Source organism: Medicago sativa, chromosome 2 (genome assembly GCF_051527215.1).
Source record: "Medicago sativa cultivar Bolivia chromosome 2, Bolivia_mono, whole genome shotgun sequence".
Lineage (NCBI taxonomy): Eukaryota > Viridiplantae > Streptophyta > Magnoliopsida > Fabales > Fabaceae > Medicago > Medicago sativa.
The window spans coordinates 68,854,133-68,878,063 of NC_140750.1; the positions used below are offsets into that span (position 1 = coordinate 68,854,133).

Sequence of the window (23,931 nt, forward strand, 5' to 3'; positions counted from 1 at the left end):
GATCTTAAATTATTATTTATTCCGAAGGACATAAAATTATCGAAGGGACTATGAACTTAAAACCATTCTTAATTCTGAAGGGACATTAAACCGAAAAGGGACTATGGTCTTAAGAACACTCTTAATTCCGAAGAGACAGAAAAAGAAGATGAGGAGAAGAAAGACTCGTCAACACAAGTCAAGAAAGGGAGAAGAGAGAAAGAGTTCCCAACAACTCAATGAAACTCTTTGGTGTGATTTGTGAACTAGGTGAGCTCTCCTTTTATAGGGAGAGTTTGTAACTAATTTGGAGAAACTTAAGAATTAAGTAAACTTAAAAATTAAGCAACTCACAGATCAGCTCAAGTAACAAACTAATCGGATAAGTTCAAAAAGAAACAAATCCACTAACGAAGGAAAGAATGGAAATTCAGTTGGATTCTCAATCTTATCACAACCAACATAAACTAAAATTACGGGGAGTGATATCCATGAATAATAATTACTATTATTTTCATCATTATCGGGTATTTAAAATTAAATACCGCAATTTAAACACTACTAATGTGTGTGTTCTATTTTATGTGGGACCCCACATTCTATTTTTTTTTAATTCACACAACACTAAATCAAAGTTTAATTATTTAGTGTTTAATCTTCCAACCTTCCAATTTCTTTCCAACTTCACACCAATGTTCCAACAATTGCAAATACCCAATGTACCAATTGCTCTATATCTTTCAAGCTACTTTCAAGATCTATCTCATATGAATACGTTTGCCAGAAGCATCTTTTACCAAACCTTGGAAGTACACTTACTAACCGAATACTAATTGATCATGACCGTCCTATAGTTATAATTAAATATGATGCCAATTAATTTATATATGAAAATAGAATAATGCATTTGATACTTCTATCAAAAATAAATAATAAATAATCAACAATGAATTGGTTCAAATGATAAGGATATTGAGCTTCTTAAACAAGTTAAAGGCTCGATTATCGACTCTTACTTATAAAACATATTTGGTTGGGAGAAAGAACACACAACATATAAATAAGAAAATCATTCATTCGATCCGTTATACTATCAAATCAAGGCAATACAAAATTAAAACGTAAATTATGTGATCTTAATACACAAGTTCATGTAGATTATTAGGTTCAACGCCACTTTCTATAAACTCTTCCCAAACCATATTTATTTTCAACGTGAAATTTGAGTTTTTCTCGATAAATTCTCTCACACTATTGTCACTCTTTATAGATTATGGATGCATTTGATTTGCTAAAAATGAAGGACATGACAACTTCAGTTGTACACTGTTTGATTTGTAAAAGTGTATGTGGAAAAGGACAAATTGGAGGTAAGAACAAGATAAAAACTAAAATTCTTGTCCCTCACTGAACAACTCTACAATTTTTTGTACCACGTACAAGTTGTTTAAAATACCAAAATAGTCTTTTGTACATAAAAAAAAATTGTATAAGACCAAAAATTATTCAATACCATAAAAGTTTGTCATGTGTTATTCTAACTTGAATTGTGTTGTTCTGTCCGATGTTTACTGTTTAGCATATCAAACGCACTCTATGTGAGACTTTGATTTTTCTTCTTCTTCTTCTTCTTGATACAGATTCTTTTTGACAAAACTTTCCCACTATAGATAGGGAATCCACATCCAGCTATGTATTTGTACTTATTTTAATCCAGATAACTTATTTATTACCCTTTCAAGAAAGGTAATTAATTAACTAATTATCAAATTTAAAATAACGGACCTCGACCAGAGCAATACATTAATTGAAACTTATCTTATTCCATTCACACCAAAACTATCTACATATATTAATTAAGATTAATGTTAACAAATTCTATTTATATTACAATTAGACCTCTCAACTCTATCCAAGTTAATCCACCATGGACTCACTAGAGAACACCAATAACTTTGAGCTGCATGACTTCATTGACGATCCAAACTTTGATCAATTTATCGATTTAATTCGAGGTGAACATGAAGATGCAATATCTAACTTTGGTTCTGACCTTATCAATGATTGCTTCATTGATAATAACATAAACCAACTTCTTTCAATTCCTCCAAACCCATCATTTGATCACAACAACAATATTATTAATAATAATCTTGTTAATGAGTATAATCCAAGCCCTACAACAATTGGCTCCTTCTCTTATTATGATGGAGAGGTTAAAGGAGAAGGAGAAAATGATGGAGGTGGTTCTTCTGCAACAACAACGACGACAACAACGATCGATGATGCCAACCCTAGGGCTAAAACTGATAGGTCCAAGACTCTCATTTCTGAGAGGAGAAGGAGAGGAAGGATGAAGGATAAGCTTTATGCATTGCGTTCTTTGGTTCCCAACATTACAAAGGTAATTAGTGTCCTTTATTTCGATTAATTTCGAACTCTAGAACTCTTGCTCTTGCATAAAACTCATGTAGTGTCCCTTAAGTTGCAAATGTAAAGTTGCAAAGATATAATTTTGGTTAAACATTTATAGATTTTTTATTTTTTTTGCACTAGAGGTTAGGGTTGCTACTTTTAAGTTTTCAATATGATATGCTTGATATTAATTTGAGGATGAAAAGTGTAATGTAATTGATATACTTATATTTATATATCCACATACAGATGGATAAGGCCTCTATAATTGGAGATGCAGTATCATATGTGCATGACCTTCAAGCACAAGCTAGGAAGTTGAATGCTGAGGTTTCAGGACTTGAAGCATCTTTATCAGTGTCTGAAAATTATCAAGGATCAATTAGTAACACCATTAATGTTCAAAGCCATCCAATTTGCAAGAAAATTATCCAGGTTTGTTTAATTTTTCATTTCACATTCTAGTTTTTTTTTTTTTTTTTAGATCCAAGTTATAATTTCATGAGTCTATAAATCCATATAATAAAGAAAAAACTTTACAAGCATTTTTTTTCTTTTACAAGACTCAAACTCTAAACCTTATCTTAAACCAACATTTTTTCTTAACGGCAAAATTTATTAGTAACCAAGTCTCTGCACAAGATGAATAGAGACCAGTAAGATAGAAAATTACAAACAAAGGGCATCGTATATAGACGGAACACCCAACAAAAAACTCGTTATCTTAGACCAACACTTTATAGTTGGTTTTTCAATGTATCGTACACAATTTTAATAGTTGTGCATTATGCTATGTAGGTGGACATGTTTCAAGTGGAGGAAAGAGGTTATTATGCAAAAATATTGTGCAATAAAGGAGAAGGAGTAGCTGCTTCATTGTACAAGGCTCTTGAATCTCTTGCAAATTTCAATGTTCAAAATTCAAACTTAGCTACAGTTTGTGACACTTTTCTACTTACATTTACATTGAATGTAAGTTATTATTATTAGCCTCTCAATATCCAATTCATTGATTAATGATTAGGGTTATTGATGTTTTTGCTTAAGGATTAATTAGTCATTGTTGTGTTGAAAAATATAGGTAAACGGTTCTGAACCAGAAATGAACCTTCAAAATTTGAAGCTATGGGTGGCTGGTGCTCTTTTGAACCAAGGCTTTGAATTCATGCCATCATTTTGAGCCACTGCATGAAGTTTTCTACGTGAAGAGTTTGCTAATTTAGTTGCTAATTAAGTTTTGGCCTGTTCGTCACTTTATTTTTTGAAGAAGTTTGTCACTTTACTTATAGATTGTTTGTACTGAGATTTTTATGTGCTTTGTTAACACATTGTGTAACTTTTGCTCATTTTTGAACGCTTGTTATTAATCATGAGCAATTTAGCTAGTGTTTGGTCTAGCGGTTGCGTTAACGCAGCCGGGCGTTTAGTAAAAAACTCAAATATGTAGCTTCTTAAAATAGCGGTGAAATTGGCATAGAAACGTGAGATTTGTAACATAGACGTGTAACCAATCATGCTATTGATCGGCATTCAAGAAAATAAAACTAGTATTAAATTTTGATGTCTCTAATTTAAATCCTTAATTTCAGTTTTTTATAGTGATATATATATATGTATATATATATATATGTATATATATATATATATATATATATATATATATATATATATATGTATATATATATATATATATATATATGTATATGGAAAATGCTCAATTGTGCGACAAAAACCATCGTGTGTATCCCGCGAATGCGCTGGCAACTGAGGTCCCCACTCTTTTTCATACAAAATACCGAAATTAACCTTAGAGTTGTTTTGTCCAACTACTGCAGCTTCTGGTCTGAACATAGATGCAGAAATTCAACGAGAATGAACCTATAATCACCGGAAACCAATCAACCTCCGATCCCCAATCATTCTGATCACCGGAAACCAATCAGAACGCGGACCCCCAATCTCCGATCCCCAATCTCGAATTCTCTCTCGGTGACATCTCTACCTCAACGACTTCAATTTCATTAAAGATTAGATTTTGTCTAATTCTCAATCAAGTTGAGATGTTCCCAAGCCTTATGCCTCATCTCTTCCATTTGTTAGCTTTTCAATTCTCAATTCCATTTTTATTTTATTTAATTTTATTGCAGTAACTCTGTTTTTAGCTAGTAATGACATTTTCCAAGTCTCACTTGAATACCTTTGGATGCCTTGATTGGGAATATTCAAGCTTGGGTTGTAATATAGTGTAGTCCCTACGGGACACTGAGATCAGAAATATGAAATTGATAGATTGTTATTACATAAACTTACACTCAGAAGTATGAAATTGATAGATTATTATTACATAAACCTTTTATTACAATTAGGTTGTAACTTCTAAGTTATCAAATTTGAGTGGATATTGGTCTAACCTTTTTTATTATTTTTTTTTCCCGCCAGTGGTGTGGAATCCTTGGGATAAGAAAGCAAAGGCTATGGCTGATTTTGGGGATGATGAGTATAAGCATATGCTTTGTGTAGAGGCTGCTAATATTGAAAAGGCTATCACTTTGAAACCTGGAGAAGAATGGAAAGGAAGGACGTGCCCGTGTCGACGTGTCCATGTTGGATTGTTATCCCTTGGTTACATTTTAAGCATGTTTTGCAGCTGCTGTAGAGGTAGAGAGACAACTTAGATTTTGTTAGAATAACATAGAGAAAGAGCTTGTTGCACATATTGTGTACATTGAAAGTTTTTGAATAAATTGTCATTATATTGTGCATCTGCTTGGTATTTTTGTTTCTCTATTTTATGATACTCCACACACTATATTGTCTTGATAATTATAGAACTATTAAAACCTATGCTTTGCTAAAAATTCAATCGATACTATCTTTATTTCTTCTATTTGCAGAAGCTGAATAGCACAAGAGAATCAATTACGCCAAAGCTGTTTGCAGGAGCTGAATAGCACAAGAGAAACAATGATGCTAAAGAGAAATGATAAAATAGATAGTGTTGCTGGCCTAATATGGAATGGTATCTTGTACTTGTGGTGCGTTTGCAGCTGCTGTTTTGTTTGAGGTTTTCCGACGGCTTGCTTGGTTTATTAAGTTTGTGCTCAGCACGGCTTTTCTTGTTGAGCAGCTGTTGTGTAGGCATTGTGCTGATCGTGTTTTTCTCAGCTTCTGCATCTTTATTTGAGATTGATCGATGTATTATTCCTATTGAGCAGAAACATTAGTCTGTCTTTGTGATTTTCAGGGTGATCCACCTATATATGGCGCCCTTTAGAATAACTTTGTTGTAATATTTGAATATTTAATATTGAAGAATGATACTTTCCCAAATCAATATTCAACATGATTATTCTTTTTAGAAACGGCAATTTATTCACGTTGAGTGTGTGCAAGAAACACAACAAAAACTCGCAGCCACAAATAAAAAAAATACAAAGGGCTCTGATATAGCAGGAAAATGAGGCTACCATATGCCTGCTAACAGAAACTCAATTTTTCTCCATATGCCTGCTAACAGAAACTCAATTTTTCTCCAATATATGGCGCCCTTTATATTGTTAATGTAATTACGTAAATGTAATATATTTTTTTTAGAATAACATTGTTGTAATATTTGAATATTTAATATATTGAAGATTGATACTTTCGCAAATCAAGTTTCAACTTGATTGATAATCTCTATTTCAAAATCAATTACATAAAAAGGACTGAAATTGAAATATATTAAAACATTCAACCAATCAGAAAGAGTGCAATGATGGAAAAATTACAAAAAGTTTAAAATGATAAATGAAGGCTAAGTAACGTTAAAGCCAAAATGAAACCAAACTAGACCAAACTGAGAAATGGCACTGCCCTGCAACTTACATACACCCCACAACAGAGAAACTACTGCAAATATGCAGGAAAACTACACAGTTGAAACAATAAGACTCCACCTTACAATATAAACTCAAATTTTACTCCAATAGTTTAATAACCATTTTCACCCCATCATGATGATGAATGATCATTTATATGGTGTTGTGCCTGCAAAAAGTACACACGAATGAAATAATTAGTGACTTATGTTGAAATTTGACTATATTGCGAAAACAAATCATAAATCAATACCTGTAAAAGTTCTAAATATGAAACATTGTGGTCTATGCTTTGAGAAGAATATGGAACCTAAAACCAATAGATTTTGAATGAGTTATTTTCATAATATATATTTATATGTGTAAATAAAATTGGAGTGTTGAAATCTATATTCACCTGATTAACATCAAGATATTTTTGATTTGGATTGAAGGGAGCTAACATTTGTTTTACTTGAATGCTCTCTTGTGTGTCAATCACATCAAGATCAATGGTCTGAGATATAGAGAACTCTTGATTTTCTTGAACTTTAGATATACTAGGCCCCTACATAAAAATAAATAAATTAGACATACATTTTATTACGTGTAAAGGAGATAAAATAAACTTGAAAATTTCAAGATTACCTCTTCTTGACTTTGATAAGTGTTACTTTTTTTGTTGCTTTTTTGTCCTTTCTTTCCAGCAAGCTTCTTTTTCACAATTTGATCAACTTTAGAAGCCTTCCTTTTTGAAGGAGGACGCCCTTTACTTCGAGTCGCTACAGGATCAAGAATTTTAGTCATCTGATTTTGAACTAAGTTATCTCCTTCAGTGATCTCTGAAAAACTTTCTTGACATGTCATCTCCAGTTTTAAGTTCTCTATTCTATCCATTACTTTTGATAAATCATTTTCAGTATGGATACATGAAGAAGCAAATCCGTAAAAGGCATCGCAGGCTTTAGCTACACGCTGCAACTCTTCATTTCCGGCTAATTGATCAAAACCACTTTTAATAAGTGTATATCTTCGCTTAATATCCTTCCTCCATCTTGGCAATATATAACAAGAGGGCACTGACTCTGTTTTAGCTGTGAGCTTAAGAACACAAAGGATATGTCTACATAAAATACCCTTAAACTCAAATAAACAGCATGTACATCGTATTTCAAAGTCTTTCTCATTGAAGAATACCTTGAACATTATGTCTTTAACTGTATCAAATACCTTTTTACTTTCTGTAACACAATATGTTAAGTTCAAAGCCTCCATTCTCTCAAAGAAAGCATGACAGTACATCATAGAAGCCACTTCTACTTGAAACTCTTTGAATTTTGCATTGGTATATGCCTTTTGAAATTGAGATTCAAATCCAAAATGACTTATACAAGCAATAATTCTATTGGATGAACTAAAATCAGCCATATTTTCCTTTTCAATTTTATCTTTCAATGCATTATCATATTGTTCAACAAATTGCTTCAATGATGTCTTTGAGTGCACATATCCATCAAAAAATGCGTTCATACTTTCACTTCGTTGTGTTGTTGACATTCCAGCCCAAAATGTGTCTCTCACATACACAGGAACCCAACGATGACGCTCATCAAACAACCCTTTCAACCATTCATTATCATGAAGTTCATAACATTCAATCATTTTTTCCCACTTCTCCATGAAATCACTTATGCTCAAAGAATCATACACCGCATCATGCAAAAGTATTTTGATAGACTCATAGTTAGAGAGTCTACTCAATTTTTCTGGAACCTTTTTCATTATATGCCACAAGCACCATCGATGGCGAGCTTTCGGGAAGACGGCCTCAACTGCATTCTTCATTGCTCCATCCTGGTCAGTAATTATGGCTTGTGGAGCACGCCCACGCATACATTCTAACCAAGTAGTGAACAACCAAGAAAAAGTTTTAGTATCCTCCTTCGACAATAGGGCGCAACCTAACAGAACTGACTGACCATGATGATTTACTCCAACAAAAGGAGCAAAAGGCATGTCATATTTATTTGTTAAGTAAGTGGTGTCGAAGGTTATTACTTCACCAAAATACTCATAAGCAGCCCTACATCTCGCATCTGCCCAAAAAACATTTCGTAAACGACTTTTGTCATCCACATCCATTACATAATAAAATTCACTATTTTGTCTTTGCATTCTAACAAAATAATTTTGAATGGCTTCAGCGTCTCCTGTCCCAAGTCGAAGCCGCCTCACTTTGTCAATGTAGTTTCTAACATCTTTTTCCCCGAATGTAAGGTTATCATATCCACTTGCTTCAACAACCATAGACCGAAAATTTCTACTTACATTAATCCCAGCTTGGTCATTAACCTCCAATCTCCTTTTTATACTAGGGTCTATATTCTTGTTGCATCTAAAATATCTTGATTTGCTTGGACTTATTAAGTCATGATTATGTTCAAGAGCAACCTTAGAAATAGTAATTGTTCCATCTGAAGACACACATACATTTATTCTAGCCTTACAGTGTGTTTTCATGCTAGGATTTGGCTTTAAAAGATTTTTGGACTTACTCACATAGCTTCTTGCACGGTTACACCCTAGAGTAAAATACTTTTTTCCATCATCTCCCTTTTTTGTACTGATTGTGCTAACTCCAAAACCTAAACATCTTGCATAATTCTTGTAATATTTGTCAACTTCCTCTGTAGAATTAAATTTCATGCCAACCTTAGGTTCATCATCTTCATTTTCTGTTAAATTATCCTCACAATTTTCATTTATGTGATCACTCTCTTCTTCATCTTCTTCAAAAGATCTAAAAGTTTTCTCCACTAATGCAACAAATTTTTTAAAAAAGAAACTTAAATTAATCAACTGAATTAAAAGTAAAGGCAACAGGATTAATTCTAAAACAATAAATAAATAGATAAATTAGACTTACTATTGTCTCTTGAACTGGATGCTAAAATAGGGAAATCAAATTTCAATTGATGGTTGAGGTTAGAGTAGCAATGCTGATAAACAGAGGCATAAGAGAATGACGACAACGAGTTTGAAAACGGCGGTGAATGTTGGTAACCGGTGAGTTTGTGTTGTTGAACAAAATCAGAACATATAAGGTTATGGAGAAGGAAGATTGTACTGTGATTGTCCAAAATCAAAACGTGTGCCGTGATTGTCTCTTCCATATATTTATTTATTTATTTTAATGTTAATATTAAAAAAAATATAAAAAGGAAATTGGATGGTGGGGACAGTCATTCTTTCGTGCAATTCGTGGGGTGCTTGTCGCACCATATAGCACAACTGTATATATATATATATATATATATATATATATATATATATATATATATATATATATATAGGGTTTTGCTAGAAGCCACCCATGAAGGTGTCTTTTAGCATACCACACCTCAATGTGTGATTTCCACTTTTTAGTTATAACTTTGCCAAAAGACACCTTCATAAAAATTAGTTAGTGGCTTTTAACAAATGCTCATAAAATAACTTGCTAAAAAACACCTTCATAAAATGTGTCTTCTAGCAAAACCCATATATATATATATATATATATATATATATATATATCACTATAAAAAACTGAAATTAAGGATTTAAATTAGAGACATCAAAATTTAATACATCATATCATATTGCCATGATTGTAAGAAATTCTAGGTTACGTTAAATCAGTACATCCTAGTTCTCGGTTTTTGCAGTTTTGGCTAAGACAGAAAAATTGCAATCGATCAAATATATGATAAAGAGATAGAGAAAATTAACAATATTCGTAAGACATATATAAAGCAGCAGATCGGATGAAACAAATTTATTCAGAAAATTAACAACTATCGTAATATATGTCCAACAATTAACAAAGTAACAATCTAATATTTAATTTAAAGAAACAGGGTCGAGGCACACCTTTAACAGGAAATGAGAAGAAGGAGATGGCAAGAGGACGGCCCGAAATGAGAGTCGCCGGTGGAGGGCAAAGATACAGTATCAAAAACCGTTCTAGGATGTTGAGAAGAAAGAAGCGCGGGTAACTAGCACTGATTGTGGGGGGAGAGAGAGAGAAAGTTGAATGGGAAATGAGAATGACACATGACTAACTTAAGTGATGTTTTAATCTCATCCCTTTATTTTAATCCGATGGTTGTAATTCATTCTCACCATTCTCATATAAGAATGTCATTCTCATAGTATATATATTTTTTTTTTGGTGCAAAGTATATATATATATATATATATATATATATATATATATATATATATATATATATATATATATCGTGTCATCGATTATATTGATATTTTGATGAAGTGACTAAATTTATCGATATTTTCTTTTGTATAAATTGTGTTTCTTCCTCGTGCAACTTAAACCCAACTAATATATCTTTGTGTTGATCTTTAAAAAAAAAAAAATCTTTTAATTTTGGATGCGATCTTAAAATCATTAGTCAAACGAGTAAATGAGCATCCTTGGCTCTCGAAATTGTAAGAATCGAACACTTTATACATTAAATTTGTAAAATAGAAATTTATTTGCAAATTTCAAAAGTGTAAATTGATCAACCCATATAATGTCAAGAACTAAAATGTTGATTTTACTATGTATAAACACTATATACTAGTAGTACATTGTATTTGTCTAGAAATGATTAATAATGACAAATCCCTCTATTTACGCGGAGTTACCTAACATTGATTCCTAATGCATCAAAAATAAATCTGTGTCTAAGGGTCTGTTTGGTTCAGCTTATTACCACCCAAAAGCAATTCTCTACAGTGCCAAAAGCAATTCTAGCCAAAAACAACGTGTTTGGTTCAGCTTTTAAGAATTGCTTTTGTCCTCCAAAAGCAATTCTCCATGAAGCTACAAATCCTAGCTTCTAGCTTTTCTAGAATCAATTCTCCTTGAACAACGTGTATAGGTTTGTATATTTTATTATTACAACACGTTATTTTACTTTATTGCCCTTTATCAATTCTCATTCTTTATCAATTCTCCTTTAGCTATGTCTATTTTAGTAATTATACATTCAAAAGCAATTCTACATAATTGCATCCAAACATAAATCATTTTGTTTAATCAATTCTACATAATTGTATCCAAACATAAATCAATTCTCTCAGAATCAATTCTGTCAGAATCAATTCTATCAGAATCAATTCTCTCAGAATCAATTATATTCAAAGCTGAACCAAACGGGCACTAAACTAATGAGTTGTTAGACATAAAATCATTGGTTGAATTTATTCTATCATTTCATGATTAGGAAAGCAAAGTAACTTAGTTCCGACATATTCACGTTTATGAAGACACCTAAAAAGACACATATAGTTGCTTATTCCCCTCTAATGTTAGTTGGTCGAGAAATAGTAGGATGTAAACCAATAATATATTATATAAAGAGATCTCATAAAAAGATTCCATGTATTATAAAAAGAGATCTCATGGTCCTCTTTTATTTCTTAGCATTGTCTGTCAAGGTTTGATTCGTTTAACCAAGGTAGCGGTGGACTTTGGAATGTTTAGGGGGTTTGAATTTGAGCCATCGAAAGTATTTTGTATTTACAATATTTTGTTGTTAGTGGAGCTAGTTTTTTTAAATCCGGTATCTTCTAAGGGCAACAATAGAGACTACCCATTCGAGCTGAGTAGAACCGTAATGGTTGTCAAAGTTCTTTCTCAATAAATTTAACACTAGCTACATAAACAAATATATTTGAACTCAGGACTTCTGAGTCTCTTCTAACTTAGTCAAGGTAATTGGTTCGAATTTAACTTTGGGCATGCAGCAGCGTTAAAACTCTTCGAAAGAGTTTGCCGTCCATTTGAGTCTCATAAGATTCGAAGGATCAATCTACGTTGTTGCGCGCGTTAAGGATACCCGATTTACACCAAATTGAAATAGATTTTCTAATATCTTATCCAAGGGTCCTTGTATTTGCGGAAGCTAGTTTGATGATAGTATATGTGTAGGATTTAATTATATAAATTGTCATTCGAAAGATTCTTTACATTATGAATTAATTGTAATATAATTATATAAATTGTCATTGAAAAGATTTTATAAATCATTAACTAATTGTAATCATTTAATCATTAAAAATGTTTGACTTTAATCATAATTGTTCTTAACATGGACAACTAGAGGGACGGCAAGCAGGAGCCATTGCCCCCTCCCTTCCATCACAACGTATTATATATTATAAAATACAAATACATTTCCCTAAATAAAATACAAATACATTATTTTCTTGGTAAATACAAATTTATTATTTAATTTAAATACGTTTTATTCGGGATTAATTAAATTTGTTTGGTTGTTGTCTAACACATTTGTGGATTTGTAAGTTGTAATATAATTAGCTTCAATTTGTGTACAATGTAAAACTTTTTACTTTGACAACTAAAAATTAAACTCATGTATCTAAAATCATTTTTAAGATTTTTGGTTGGTCAATTGTAGTAAAAGATTAAAGTTGATGCAAAGTTTTGTTGTAAAAGAAAAAAAATTCAAACGGTAGTTAACAATCGTTCATCACTTTTTAAATCAGTTTAATCGATTGAAAAAGTGATGCAAACCAATTTTAAAAAGGGATGAACGGTGGTTAACTATCAACATAAATATTATAGGTGTATATGAGCAATTACTAGGCTCTTAAAGAGCAATCTCCAATTTTGTTTGCCCCTTCAAATTTTATGTATTGCAAATTTGATTGCTTTCATTCTATATGTCATGCTAACTAGTGTCCCTTGCGAGCCACAAGTTAAGAATGTTAAAAGTATAAATCTTTTATTGAAATCATCAAATTATTTACTTTCAAAAAATTGAATATACACATCTTCCACACATCTCAATATAAAATTTCTATATTAGTCTCTTTAATTATTGCCCACAGGGAACATTAGTTAGCATTTCCCTCATTTTATTTATCTGACATGATCTATATGGGACTAATATTAGGAATTAGCTGCATGGAGCTTCTCCCATCTCCCCCATGATTCTAAAATTCCCATCTGAACAAAGAAAATGTTATTTTATGTGAATTTACCTATTTCGACGCAAGAAAGAAAGAAAAAAAAAACTATTGTTTTGGTTGTCCAAATTGATAAAGAAGTGAAGAGTACCTACTGAATAAAAATATAAACAAAAAGATAGTTAAATTTTAAACCATATACATCAATTTGTAATTACCATTTTTGTTATATTTCATTAGCACTCTTTAAATAAATTTATAAAAAAAAAAAAAAAAAAAAAGTATCACTTGGGTGATTTGAAACAAAATTGTCACCTAAATTTATCGGGTGGCAATAAGGACAACACAAGTATCACTTTTGTTTTATCCCTAGTAGGGGATTAAACATTTGCAAATTTTAAGTCTTTTTAATGGTATGTCATTTTGATTTCTGAATGGTCGGTTCAGTAGCTTTAACTTCTGAGTTCTGATACTTTATGTTATTTACAATCGGCGTGGCATGTGGTTTGATCCCTTTGGTTCATTAGTAAATATGTTGTTCTTTTTTTGGTACAAAGTAAATATGTTGTTTAATTATGATTAAAAAAACAAATGTTGGTTAAATAATTATAATTATAGTGCCGACTATAAATGTAACATTAGACCCGTTAGTTATGGTTGGTTTGTTGCAAAATCAAGAGTGCTTTGTCTTTTTCATACTGGTGCAGTTGTCTCTTAAAATAAAGATTTGAATTTGATGGAATAACTACTTTTTTATCAATGGAAAAAACAAAAATACCTATTAATCAACTTTAATAGATAGAGTTTTTAATCGGAAAATAGAAAACCAAATGTGAATACACAATTCAATAAAAATGTAAGTTGAATGGGAGGCACCCACTAAACGTGTTATCAGCCAGATTCACTGACAGAGATTATGCATCAGCAAAGTCAGTAACATAATTACCAAAAAAAAAATAAAAAATACAATCTAGTAAAACAAAACTAATACAAAGAATGCAATGCAAGTCTTTCACAAAGATCGGCTTCAGACTCCGGTTACACTTTTTCAGCACATTAGATGATCAGCAAGCTTTCACTAAATCAAGAACTCAAAATGAGAGAGAAATAGATGATCAGCAAGCTTCCACTAAATCAAGAACTCAAAATGAGAGAGAAATTCGACATCATCAAGCCCAACAATCGTCGAATTATCTCGTTCCAGGGCTTCCAACCCCCCTTGAAATTTAGAGTTAGAGACACTTGCTTCTCCTTTTCACACTTCCGGTATAATAATGCACAAGGCCAATATCAATGCTCCTTGCTCTTATATATAGCAGCGTTTCACATTGAAGAGAAACGTCATTACATAAAAGAGGAAATAACCACTAACCAGTGCCTTGGTTACATCATATTCTATGCAGCAATGATGCCATCCAACCTTTCATCAACTACGACTTTGCGGGGTTTCACCTGCAAATGAAAAAAATAACAAGCCATCCATCAAAATTCCACCAACCTTGCATGATTCAACAAACTACACTTTTTTATTCGCTAATTTATAAATTTCGTTACAACAAACCCTCAGTGTTTGATTGACCATATTAAACAACTAGTCAAATTACTATGAAGCTAAAGAGTAAATCTTCCCATAACAAGTGAAGTCATTTTGGAGAGTAAGTAACTGAGTAAATAATTATAAAATATAAGGACAATAACATACGTACCATTACTAGCACACTTCAAGGTCTGTCTGACTATTGATGAACAAATCTCAAAACTCCCCCCAACTGTAGAATACTTTCATTTGACAGTGTCGTCCAAATAAATCCAGACAGCAATATTTGATCTATGGATTGGCATTTATCCACATGAGATTATACAAAGAGTAGATGAACATGCTAGAAAGCCATCCAAAGGGCTATTTAAAAAGCTGGCAAGTATAAATAATTCACATTATCATACCTTACTATGATTAAAGCATGTAATTCCATGTTACCAATCCATGCTTGAATGATAATGTATTCCATGTCTTTCCATTACAGCTCAGTAATTACATTATAGATCATACTCATCATTCATAGACCACAAAGGTCCTTGTCCTGCACACACATCCAGGTATAGTTTATACATATAATCTAGCAACTGTATTAAAACCTATAAATTAAATTATATGACCATGTCCATCCAACTAAAAAAGAACCAGCATCATCATAAATGCAATGATCTTTAGATGATGTCTATTCAAACATCAATTCAATCAGCACTAATGAAACGATGTTTGATTTGAGAAATTTACAACTCAGTTTTTAATCTACACAATTTGAGATAATATTTTAAAGCACACGATTTCTTGTAATTTGGCTAAAAAAATGCAGAACAACAACAACAACAACAACAACCACCAAGCCTTATCCCACTAAGTGGGGTCGGCTACATGGATCAAATGACGCCATAGTGTTCTATCAAAAACCATATTTGGATTCAACTCATTGACCTCTGAATCCTTTCTAATGGTTTCTCTAATGGTTTTCTTAGGTCTTCCTCTACCTCTTTTAACCTGACTCTCCTCCATTTGATCTACTCTTCTAACAACGGCATCTACGGGTCTTCTCTCTACATGTCCAAACCATCTAAGCCTATTTTCTACCAACTTTTCTACTATAGGTGCTACCCCCACTCTCTCTCTCTCTCTCTCTCTCTCTCTCTCTCTCTCTCTCTCTCTCTCTCTCTCTCTCTCTCTCTCTCTCTCTCTCTCTCTCTCTCTCTAATTGTGTAATTCCTAATCCTATCCTGTCTAGTTTTACCACTCATCCAGCGCAACAGGCTAAAAAAATGCAGAAAACTCTAAATATTGTTTTAGGCCAAAAAGATTAATCATAAACTGTACACATTAGCTGGTCATACGATTTTTAGGCCTAAAGTGAAATTTGAGGAATGCCTTTAAAATAATATATATATCATTACATTTTTTGAATTTTATCTGTTATAAAATGATATTTTTAAAGCGCAATTATTATGGTTGATGTAATTTTTAATTGTGAGTAATTGCAACCACATGTAATCATTCAGTAGATAGTATAATTTTGATTCATTAATATAGTGCATCTACTTTTATATAGTCAGATGATCATTGCAAGGTGCATCCTTTTCCCCATTGAAGTTCCAAAACAAATGCCAGCTAAGAGGAGGAGGGGGAGTTGAACTTCACCTGAGTTTTGGATAAGCTATAGAAACCTTTCATTTACATTCTAAACAGGCCACTCAAATTTAGTCAGCCTTTACTGTGTTTGATATCCCTCATCACTGCTCCCTTTGGACAATATCTGCAGTGCTGTGCCCTTGGTAATCCAGGCAGTCATTTCTGGTTGTTGTTCAAAGGGGTTAAGAGGATGCTTGTTTCCATCTTCAAGCTGCACACCGTACACAAATGGCAATTTTAGGGTAAGGAAACTATCTGGTGGCAAGATGACTGGACATCCAAGGCTAAACTGCAATTTTTGTTCACGATCTGGAACTGATGGAGGCAGGCATGACGTCTACAAGGACAAAACAATATGATGATTATACAATTAAGAAGAATAACAAAAAGTATAGCTATATTAATATAATTTTAAAAGACCAAATAACAATGCTGGAAAGGAGCAAATAAACATGCAAATAATGGATTTAATAAAATATCCCCGAGCCACATAAATTTAACACTGATAAGAAACCCATTGAGGGATAGCAACAAATATATCTTAAATAACTCAAAAAAAGGTTTTCCAGTTCTCTGTTGATTGCACAGTATCATAGTTAAAGTAATCCTAGCAAAGCCAAATACAAAAATGAAAGAATGGTGTTGGACAAACCCAACGAGTGTGTTTGGGACCCGACTTCTTTTGGTTTAAAATCTACTTTATAGGTAAACCTACAAATAAGAGTTTTAAAATAAAGTTAAGGTCATTTGATAATTTCATCTTTTTGTAAATATAAAATCTATATTTATGCTAACAGATGTTTGGTAAAACATTTTAAAGCTCTTATTTTATTAAAAATTATCATAAGTGAAACAATTATTCAATAAACAGAAGACAAATTCTTTTGAAAAAAAAAAAACAATCAATTGATAAAGACACAATTTTTTTAATATAAATAAAAAATAATATTAATCTTAGACAAATAATTATTGAACATGGAATGGTTTGTTCAGAATTAATCCTTTTCAAACATACACTAGATTACACACTGTAGTGTTTAGCTTTCTAAAAAAATGAGAGAGAGAGAGAGAGAGAGAGGTTAAATGAATTGTAATGTGTTTTTATTGTTTAATTATTTGAAAACTTATATGTTTGATTTATTATTAATTAATAATTTAATATATCACATTATTTCAATATATAATATATTATCGCAAACATAAATGAATATATTTATCATTAAATTATATTCTTAGAGATAGACACTTTATCTAGATTTGATATAAAAGATATATTATATGATAAAGCTATTGAAATGGTTACTTCTATATTTTTAAAAAAATAAACCATTACATGGTGATTGTCATTGTGTAAATGTTTAGGTGCATTTAAGAAAGGATTTATGTATGGGCAAAATATACTAGTATGTGTCAGAGTGTGTTAGTAAGCACTGCATACATTATTTCCAAAATATCACATTCCAGATTCCTCATGTACTTGGGACTCAATGAGAGCCTCGACTAGAAGCTCCTTTTTGCATGTTTTCTTCTATATAAAATAGGGTTAATTATGTTTTTGGTCCCTGCAAAATTGCGACCTTGTAAGTTTAGTCCTTACTTAATTTTAATAGCATTTTTAATCCCTACAAAAAATTTCTGCACTCAATATTAGTCCTTACTCAATCCAAATTTGTTTAATTTATGCTTAAACTCTTAAGTTTTTCAACAATTTTTTACAGGCGTGTTAAGAACGTTATTAAAAGGTCCTTCGAAAAAAATATCGCAAAAATTTGATTTCTACGTCCATATTTTTGTTACTTATATCTTAAACTTTTGTCGTTTTAAAAAATTCATATTTAATTTATTTCATGTTAAAAAATTATAGATTTTAGTAAATGAATTTTTCATAGTGTTCTAAACTTGTATAAAAAGAATCGTTAAAAAATTTAAGAGTTTAATGATAATTAAACAAAATTTATTTTAGCAGGGACTAAAATTATAAGTAATTTTTTTTTGTAGGGATTAAAAAAGCTATTAAAATTAAGTAAGGACTAAACTTAGAAGGTCGCAATTTTATAGGGACCAAAAACATATTTAACCCAATAAAATATGCTATAAAATAAGTTTGGCCTAACATACCCTACATAAATTAACACAGCAGGAGGCAGTTTCTCCCCAAAAAATTGGGTGCATATTTCTCCCAACTCAAAAAAATTGGGTGACATATTTATCCACCTGAGTCTTTAGCATTTTAAAGATATAGATTTTTCGTAAATTACATTCAAATATCCAAAAACTGCACACTACAAGAAGAAAGGTGTACCTCAAATTGCACGACAGGGCATGTTGCTAGTATTACAGGAAATGCTGGTGTGACCTACAGCAATATCTATACATTAGGTAGCTCATACGATAATAGTAATTATTATATTACATATACAATAATCATCATAACATTAAAATAAACTGAAAATCAAATATCATGTGACATCCAATACATTGGCCAGCAAAATGAACTACAGTTTTCAACCACCTGTGCTAATGCCCAGCGAACAAAAGTTAATGATAAATGGCTCATTAGTTACTAGTCAATTTAGTCTTGCAGCTGCCAAATGGAAAACACAACTCCCTATAAAGTAATAGGTGGTTTAACATTTTGATTTTACGGTGGAAACACTTGGATCATGATTTTTATATCACCATCAAGTTATCAATTAAAAAAAGACAGCTGATTTATTTTTCTAATTCAGAAACATTTTCTTAATGGAGAGTATTCAGTATTGAAAATATCTACAAGTCATATTCTGATTTGAGAACTCGATGCAAGTTTTTTCCTTTATTTCAACGAAGAAAACCAGTCTTCACATCAAGTTAGAAAATATTTTGTTATCAACATGGTGTCTTTCTTTAGCAGTATAACAAGCATCAATTTTGTTAGAGAAACTGGCTCCCCATCAATAAATGATTACCTACCTTGAAACACATCCAGCGAAATTTTGGTTTATCTTATATAATAAAACAGAAAGTAAAATAAGTTAAAGGAGATGAAAGAAAAGTTTATTAGGTGATATAACATTTTTTTACATAAAAGCAAGTGTGCAACAAGTGTAGTTCGCAACAATAAAAAAAAAAAAAAAAAAAGTGTAGTTCAGACAGTATAAAACGCAAAAACGAAAGAAAATTTGTGCAACCCCCCTGGTTTATAACTCTAATAATAAAAACAACTCAGCAAATGATGAAACTTAATTTAATGCTTATTTGAGCGGAAACTCATACCATAAAAATCCTTTTAAGCTGTGAGATACCACTTGCAAACTTAACCTCTGCTGTATCTTTCTTATTCCTGGAACGCCTGCAGTGAGGACAGATCATGTAGATAGGCAAATTTCGGTTCAGCATGGAGAATGCAAGTTCATCACCACCCATGTTAATAGTGTGAAGATCCCCTCCAGAATCTTTCATGAGATTGGGGGCTTTTGCCAATATATTCACAGATGTCATATTTGTTTCCTTCAGTGGAGTAGAAGTATATACTGATCCATCAGCATTCAGATGACCATTAGGAATGCTTTCATTTGATTTGCCCACATCTCTTTCCTTATTTATGGATGCAGAAAGAATTTCATTTGAGCGTCGATGAACTTTGGACCAGGAAGCAGTCTTGCTTACTTTAGTATGAGATGCCTGATTTCTTTCAACAGGCTCCATAGAAGAAGATAAATGAGATTTATCAGATGATGAGTATAAAGATCCAAGTTCAGTGAGATGATCTGCATTTAACAGGAAACGATGGCCACGGGGGCATTCATGTTCAAATCCAACATACACTATCTCATGCTTTAAAGAAGAATGTGGTTGGTTCCTTGTACCATCATCTAAGTATACAGGTAATACATTGCTACCTATCCTCAAAAAAGGGTCACCGTCTCTGCAACCATTATTTCCATTACCATGAAGAGGTCCCTCAGTAAACGACATATCTTGAGATTTTTGAGATATTTGATGATTGATAGTTGCATTAACCCTTTCTGCATTCTGATTGCTTGGTCTGCTTTGCTTCACACCTTTCTCTGAACCTAATGTGGGCAATTTCCTTTGCTGAAGAGGAGGGAATCCTGAATCAACAGCCGCTGATCCAGCAACAACCTCAGAAAAAGGTTTTCTCATTTTAAAAATGGGAAAACCTCTACCAAAACTTATACTTTTGTTGTCAGTTTTATTAATATCTAAAGATGTTCTAAGGTCTTCGTCTCCATTCTGCACAGCAGGGTGGGATTGTCCATCACCGGTTCTCTTTGCATCTGCAATATATTCAACATTGGGTCCCCCAATTACAGAACTTTGTTTCCCTATACTCTCTGTTGAACCATTTAGCCTTTTCTGTTTCTCTAGGTATATTGTCCATTTCAGAAGATATTTCTCAGTAGCACAAAATCCACTCTGAAGTAAGCCTTTGGACGATTCATAGTATCTTGAACCTCCAATACGCAGTAAACTCCACGAAGAAGATTGAACAGGTCCAGCAACTTCAGTTTCTGGTAGTTTGACTGCAGGAAGTAGCTTATCACAGTCAGAGAAACAACCAGCATCAGCTGATTCAAAATCAAACGGATCTGGGTGTAACTTTCGAGAACGGCCACAAGCACAGGCATGCAAGAAAAAGTAGCCACTTGAATGTGCCTTGGGCAAAGTTCCCAATTCTGAATTACTGTCCTCAACATCATGCCTTTGATGCATGCATGGTTTTCCCGTCAAACTAACAGCATCACATAGTTGCCTTCCTGATTTCCAAATGGAAGAGCAATCCTCTTCCAATGTTTTTGCAAAAAGTTGCACTGCAGGTCCTTTTACCATTGAGCGAAATGCATGCAATGCCTTATCTAAGTGAACTTCATGTTGTGATGTAGGATAACAAGCAGGCAAATCTTTCAAATATATCTCCTTTGCAGCTGGAATGGCTCTTTGGCACCACAAAGTCGAAAACTTAGTGTTCAACCCTCTACCACACTGTAACCAAGATACTGCAACGTCTAATGGATCTGTACTCTTCAAAGATTCTTCCACTGCAGGTGAAACAGTGTTCCTTGGACGAGGTTTTCTTTTATTAATTTCAAATTCATCCAAACAACCCCCTTTTGCACAGAGAACTCTACTCAAGATATGAAGACTTGAAGTTAACCAAGTTTCAAAACTTGGAAGATCAGGAGCAGTAAATGTTTTGCCAGAAGCAACTGAGGCAGCAGCCGCTGCTGCTGCCACAGCAACCATACCAACACCAGAGCCACTGTTGGTATTTACTATCCCCCCTCTTCCCCTCAAAATATCAGATTGCCTGTAAATGAACTCTTTAACAGATACTAAATCCTCTTTGCTTGCTATTTGACCATGACTTTCCAGCAGAAGGGAATCTGAGGTTGCTTTCCCATTCAAGACATCTTCAACAAGTCCTGTGGCAAACTCAAGAGATTCACCTTTTTGAATTGAAAGGCGGTCTAACAAAACAACTGCCCTTGATGCATCAAGTGAAAACAGTGCTGCAGAAGTTGAGGAGGCCCCAGCTCTAACACCAGGGTGAGTAACTTCAGAACCAGATAATGTTCTACATTTCTTAATCAGAAAGCGAATTTGTGCTTCAAGAGACGATTGTAGTTTCTTCCTAAGTCCACCTTCAGATCGACTTGCAGGACGTGCCAGCACAACTACTGAACCAGAACCTTTAGTAGCAGGCAAACTTGTCTTCGCCACACTACTCAAACTAGAAGACTGATTAATCGAAGAGCCATCCGAAGATTCCTCCCCATTTGTACTAGAATTCGATAAACCAGAGAAGTCATCCACAAACACAAACAGCATCACAGGTATGCACTGTCCAGGAAACAAAGAAGTATAAGATCCTAAACCTGACATAAGAGACACAGCAGATGCATTGCGATTCAAGTTACCACCACCTCTACCCGGAGAAGAATTATTTCGTGATGAGGCAGCTCGAGAAGACAACGAAGCAGAAGAATGCACTCTAGACGGTAAGCCCGGCGCACCACCTTGCGACCTAGCAAATGGGGCCATAGCATGTTTTGCTGCTTGTAACACACGAAAATTCCTTAAAACCCTAGTATCAAACCTTGACCCCTCCTGAATATATACGATAACATGACAAACCTGCATTTCTAACTAGTCAATTACAATTTACACAACCACACACAATTTCATTAGCATAAAGTACACACAAAAACACACCCTGCTATAACATGAAGCTGACTAAATCACTAACATTACAGTTCCTAATGCCCTGTTTGGATAAACAGTTTAATTTGCATCTTATAGCGTAAGCGCTTATCATAACCAACGATAAAATAAAGTCAAACTGTTTTCGTATAAGCTATAAGTTGTTTTTATAAGCTATCCTGAAGAGCCTATGGAAATGAGTTGAAAACAGCTTGTGAACATGTCATAAGTTGCTTTAGTAAGTTCTCTCAAACAGTCTCACAAGTTCTTATGTCGGTAGATAAGTTCAAAAAAAGTCAATCCAAACCGCCCCTAAATCCTAACTTCCTAATCCAATCTGATTTTCTTAATACAATCGAACTCTAATTCTACAAACTTAGCACAATCAAAACAAATGAAAGAAAACAGCACATGCAACACTGTTTAGGAGAAAATATATGTCATAAGTTGTTTTCATTGTATTGACTTTTATTCGCTTATCTACTAACATAAGCACTTGCGACACTGTTTGGGAGAAATATGAAAACAACTTATGACATACTCATAAACTTTCAGCGTATTTCCATAAGCTCTCCAGGATAGCTTACAAAATCAGCTTATATTATACAAAAACAGTTTCACTTTACTTTACCTTCTGCTATAGAAATAGCTTACTCATAAACGCTTATGCTATAAGCTACAAATAAGCTGTTTATCCAAACAGGTCCTAAATCACTAACATTACAGTTCCTAAATCCAAATTTCCTAATTCAATCTAATTATGTTAACATAATCCTACCCTAATTCTATAAACTTAGCACAATTAAACCAAAAAGTAAAGATAATCTTCAAAGTGTAATTAATTCAATGACGAAGAAAACGACTTACAGAGAACATGAAAAGCATTCCCTGTAAATCACCAAACTCACACTCTTCAACAACAGAATCAAATCCCGGTGAAGGCGAATCATGAACAAACGAAGAACGAGTTGAAGCGAAGTGAAGGAACAAAATCCCCTTATCACGGTCACGAAAGTAACTAATTCTTCTAAGCTTAAACCATTCCTTAGCTTCTTCATCTTCAACGAGTAATGGTTTATCGAGGTTACCAGAAGCGAAGACGTTGGAATCGATGACTCGGTTGAGGAGGTGAGTTGAATCGTCGTAGTGTTGGGAAATGAAACCGATTACTACGACGTTGTCGGTGGAAGGAGAAGGAGGCGGTGGCGCCGATGAGGATGGAGCGGTGGTGGTAGTGGTGGAAGTGGAGGAAGACGGTGGTGGACGGATGAGGACTCGAACCGGAGACGCAGAAGGGTTTCGAGCCTCCATTAACAGAATCTACTACGTTGT

General features: G+C 33.1%; 3 protein-coding genes and 1 long non-coding RNA gene across 7 annotated transcripts; 2 read left to right on the top strand and 2 right to left on the bottom strand.

Annotated features, from left to right (window-relative positions):
* The first annotated feature begins 1,829 nt into the window (after window positions 1-1,829).
* Window positions 1,830-3,964, top strand: LOC146950089 (transcription factor FER-LIKE IRON DEFICIENCY-INDUCED TRANSCRIPTION FACTOR-like). Its single transcript, XM_085746044.1, has 4 exons — window positions 1,830-2,383; window positions 2,644-2,829; window positions 3,193-3,366; window positions 3,476-3,964. Exons 1-4 carry the CDS (start codon window positions 1,907-1,909, stop codon window positions 3,572-3,574), a joined length of 936 nt encoding a protein of 311 aa, XP_085602170.1. The 5' UTR covers window positions 1,830-1,906; the 3' UTR covers window positions 3,575-3,964.
* A 144-nt stretch (window positions 3,965-4,108) lies between these two features.
* On the top strand, window positions 4,109-5,724 carry LOC146950090 (uncharacterized). Of its 2 annotated transcripts, none has more exons than XR_015027430.1 (3): window positions 4,109-4,383; window positions 4,834-5,052; window positions 5,289-5,724. It is a non-coding gene; the product is annotated as an uncharacterized LOC146950090 (long non-coding RNA). The 2 variants fall into 2 exon arrangements; XR_015027429.1 differs by having other exon boundaries at window positions 4,110-4,489.
* Window positions 5,725-6,149: 425 nt separating this feature from the next.
* Window positions 6,150-9,422, bottom strand: LOC146950091 (protein FAR1-RELATED SEQUENCE 6-like). Its single transcript, XM_085746045.1, has 5 exons — window positions 9,160-9,422; window positions 6,882-9,049; window positions 6,652-6,801; window positions 6,508-6,564; window positions 6,150-6,423 (listed from the first exon to the last, which is right to left on the bottom strand). Exons 1-5 carry the CDS (start codon window positions 9,404-9,406, stop codon window positions 6,388-6,390), a joined length of 2,658 nt encoding a protein of 885 aa, XP_085602171.1. The 5' UTR covers window positions 9,407-9,422; the 3' UTR covers window positions 6,150-6,387.
* Window positions 9,423-14,018: 4,596 nt separating this feature from the next.
* On the bottom strand, window positions 14,019-23,931 carry LOC146950092 (uncharacterized). Of its 3 annotated transcripts, XM_085746049.1 has the most exons (8): window positions 23,467-23,931; window positions 22,323-22,533; window positions 19,651-22,239; window positions 18,698-18,751; window positions 16,405-16,732; window positions 15,159-15,295; window positions 14,921-15,042; window positions 14,019-14,666 (listed from the first exon to the last, which is right to left on the bottom strand). In XM_085746049.1, exons 2-5 carry the CDS (start codon window positions 22,443-22,445, stop codon window positions 16,475-16,477), a joined length of 3,024 nt encoding a protein of 1,007 aa, XP_085602175.1. In that variant the 5' UTR covers window positions 22,446-22,533; window positions 23,467-23,931; the 3' UTR covers window positions 14,019-14,666; window positions 14,921-15,042; window positions 15,159-15,295; window positions 16,405-16,474. The 3 variants fall into 3 exon arrangements, with proteins under 3 accessions (XP_085602175.1, XP_085602174.1, XP_085602173.1); XM_085746048.1 differs by lacking the exon at window positions 22,323-22,533; XM_085746047.1 differs by having other exon boundaries at window positions 19,651-22,533.

What these genes read in the sequence shown, in the direction of transcription:
- LOC146950089 (XM_085746044.1), top strand. Translation starts at nt 1,907, where the DNA reads ATGGACTCACTAGAGAACACCAATAACTTTGAGCTGCATGACTTCATT. An exon ending in TGGTTCCCAACATTACAAAG is followed by an intron (nt 2,384 to 2,643) that starts GTAATTAGTGTC and finishes ATCCACATACAG; the next exon opens with ATGGATAAGGCCTCTATAAT. An exon ending in TACTTACATTTACATTGAAT is followed by an intron (nt 3,367 to 3,475) that starts GTAAGTTATTAT and finishes TGAAAAATATAG; the next exon opens with GTAAACGGTTCTGAACCAGA.
- LOC146950091 (XM_085746045.1), bottom strand. Translation starts at nt 9,406, where the DNA reads ATGGAAGAGACAATCACGGCACACGTTTTGATTTTGGACAATCACAGT. An exon ending in CTTATCAAAGTCAAGAAGAG is followed by an intron (nt 6,802 to 6,881) that starts GTAATCTTGAAA and finishes ATTTTTATGTAG; the next exon opens with GGGCCTAGTATATCTAAAGT. An exon ending in AATATCTTGATGTTAATCAG is followed by an intron (nt 6,565 to 6,651) that starts GTGAATATAGAT and finishes TATTGGTTTTAG; the next exon opens with GTTCCATATTCTTCTCAAAG.
- LOC146950092 (XM_085746047.1), bottom strand. Translation starts at nt 23,910, where the DNA reads ATGGAGGCTCGAAACCCTTCTGCGTCTCCGGTTCGAGTCCTCATCCGT. An exon ending in AGCTTAAAAGGATTTTTATG is followed by an intron (nt 18,752 to 19,650) that starts GTATGAGTTTCC and finishes ATATTGCTGTAG; the next exon opens with GTCACACCAGCATTTCCTGT. An exon ending in GCCCTGTCGTGCAATTTGAG is followed by an intron (nt 16,733 to 18,697) that starts GTACACCTTTCT and finishes TTGTCCTTGTAG; the next exon opens with ACGTCATGCCTGCCTCCATC.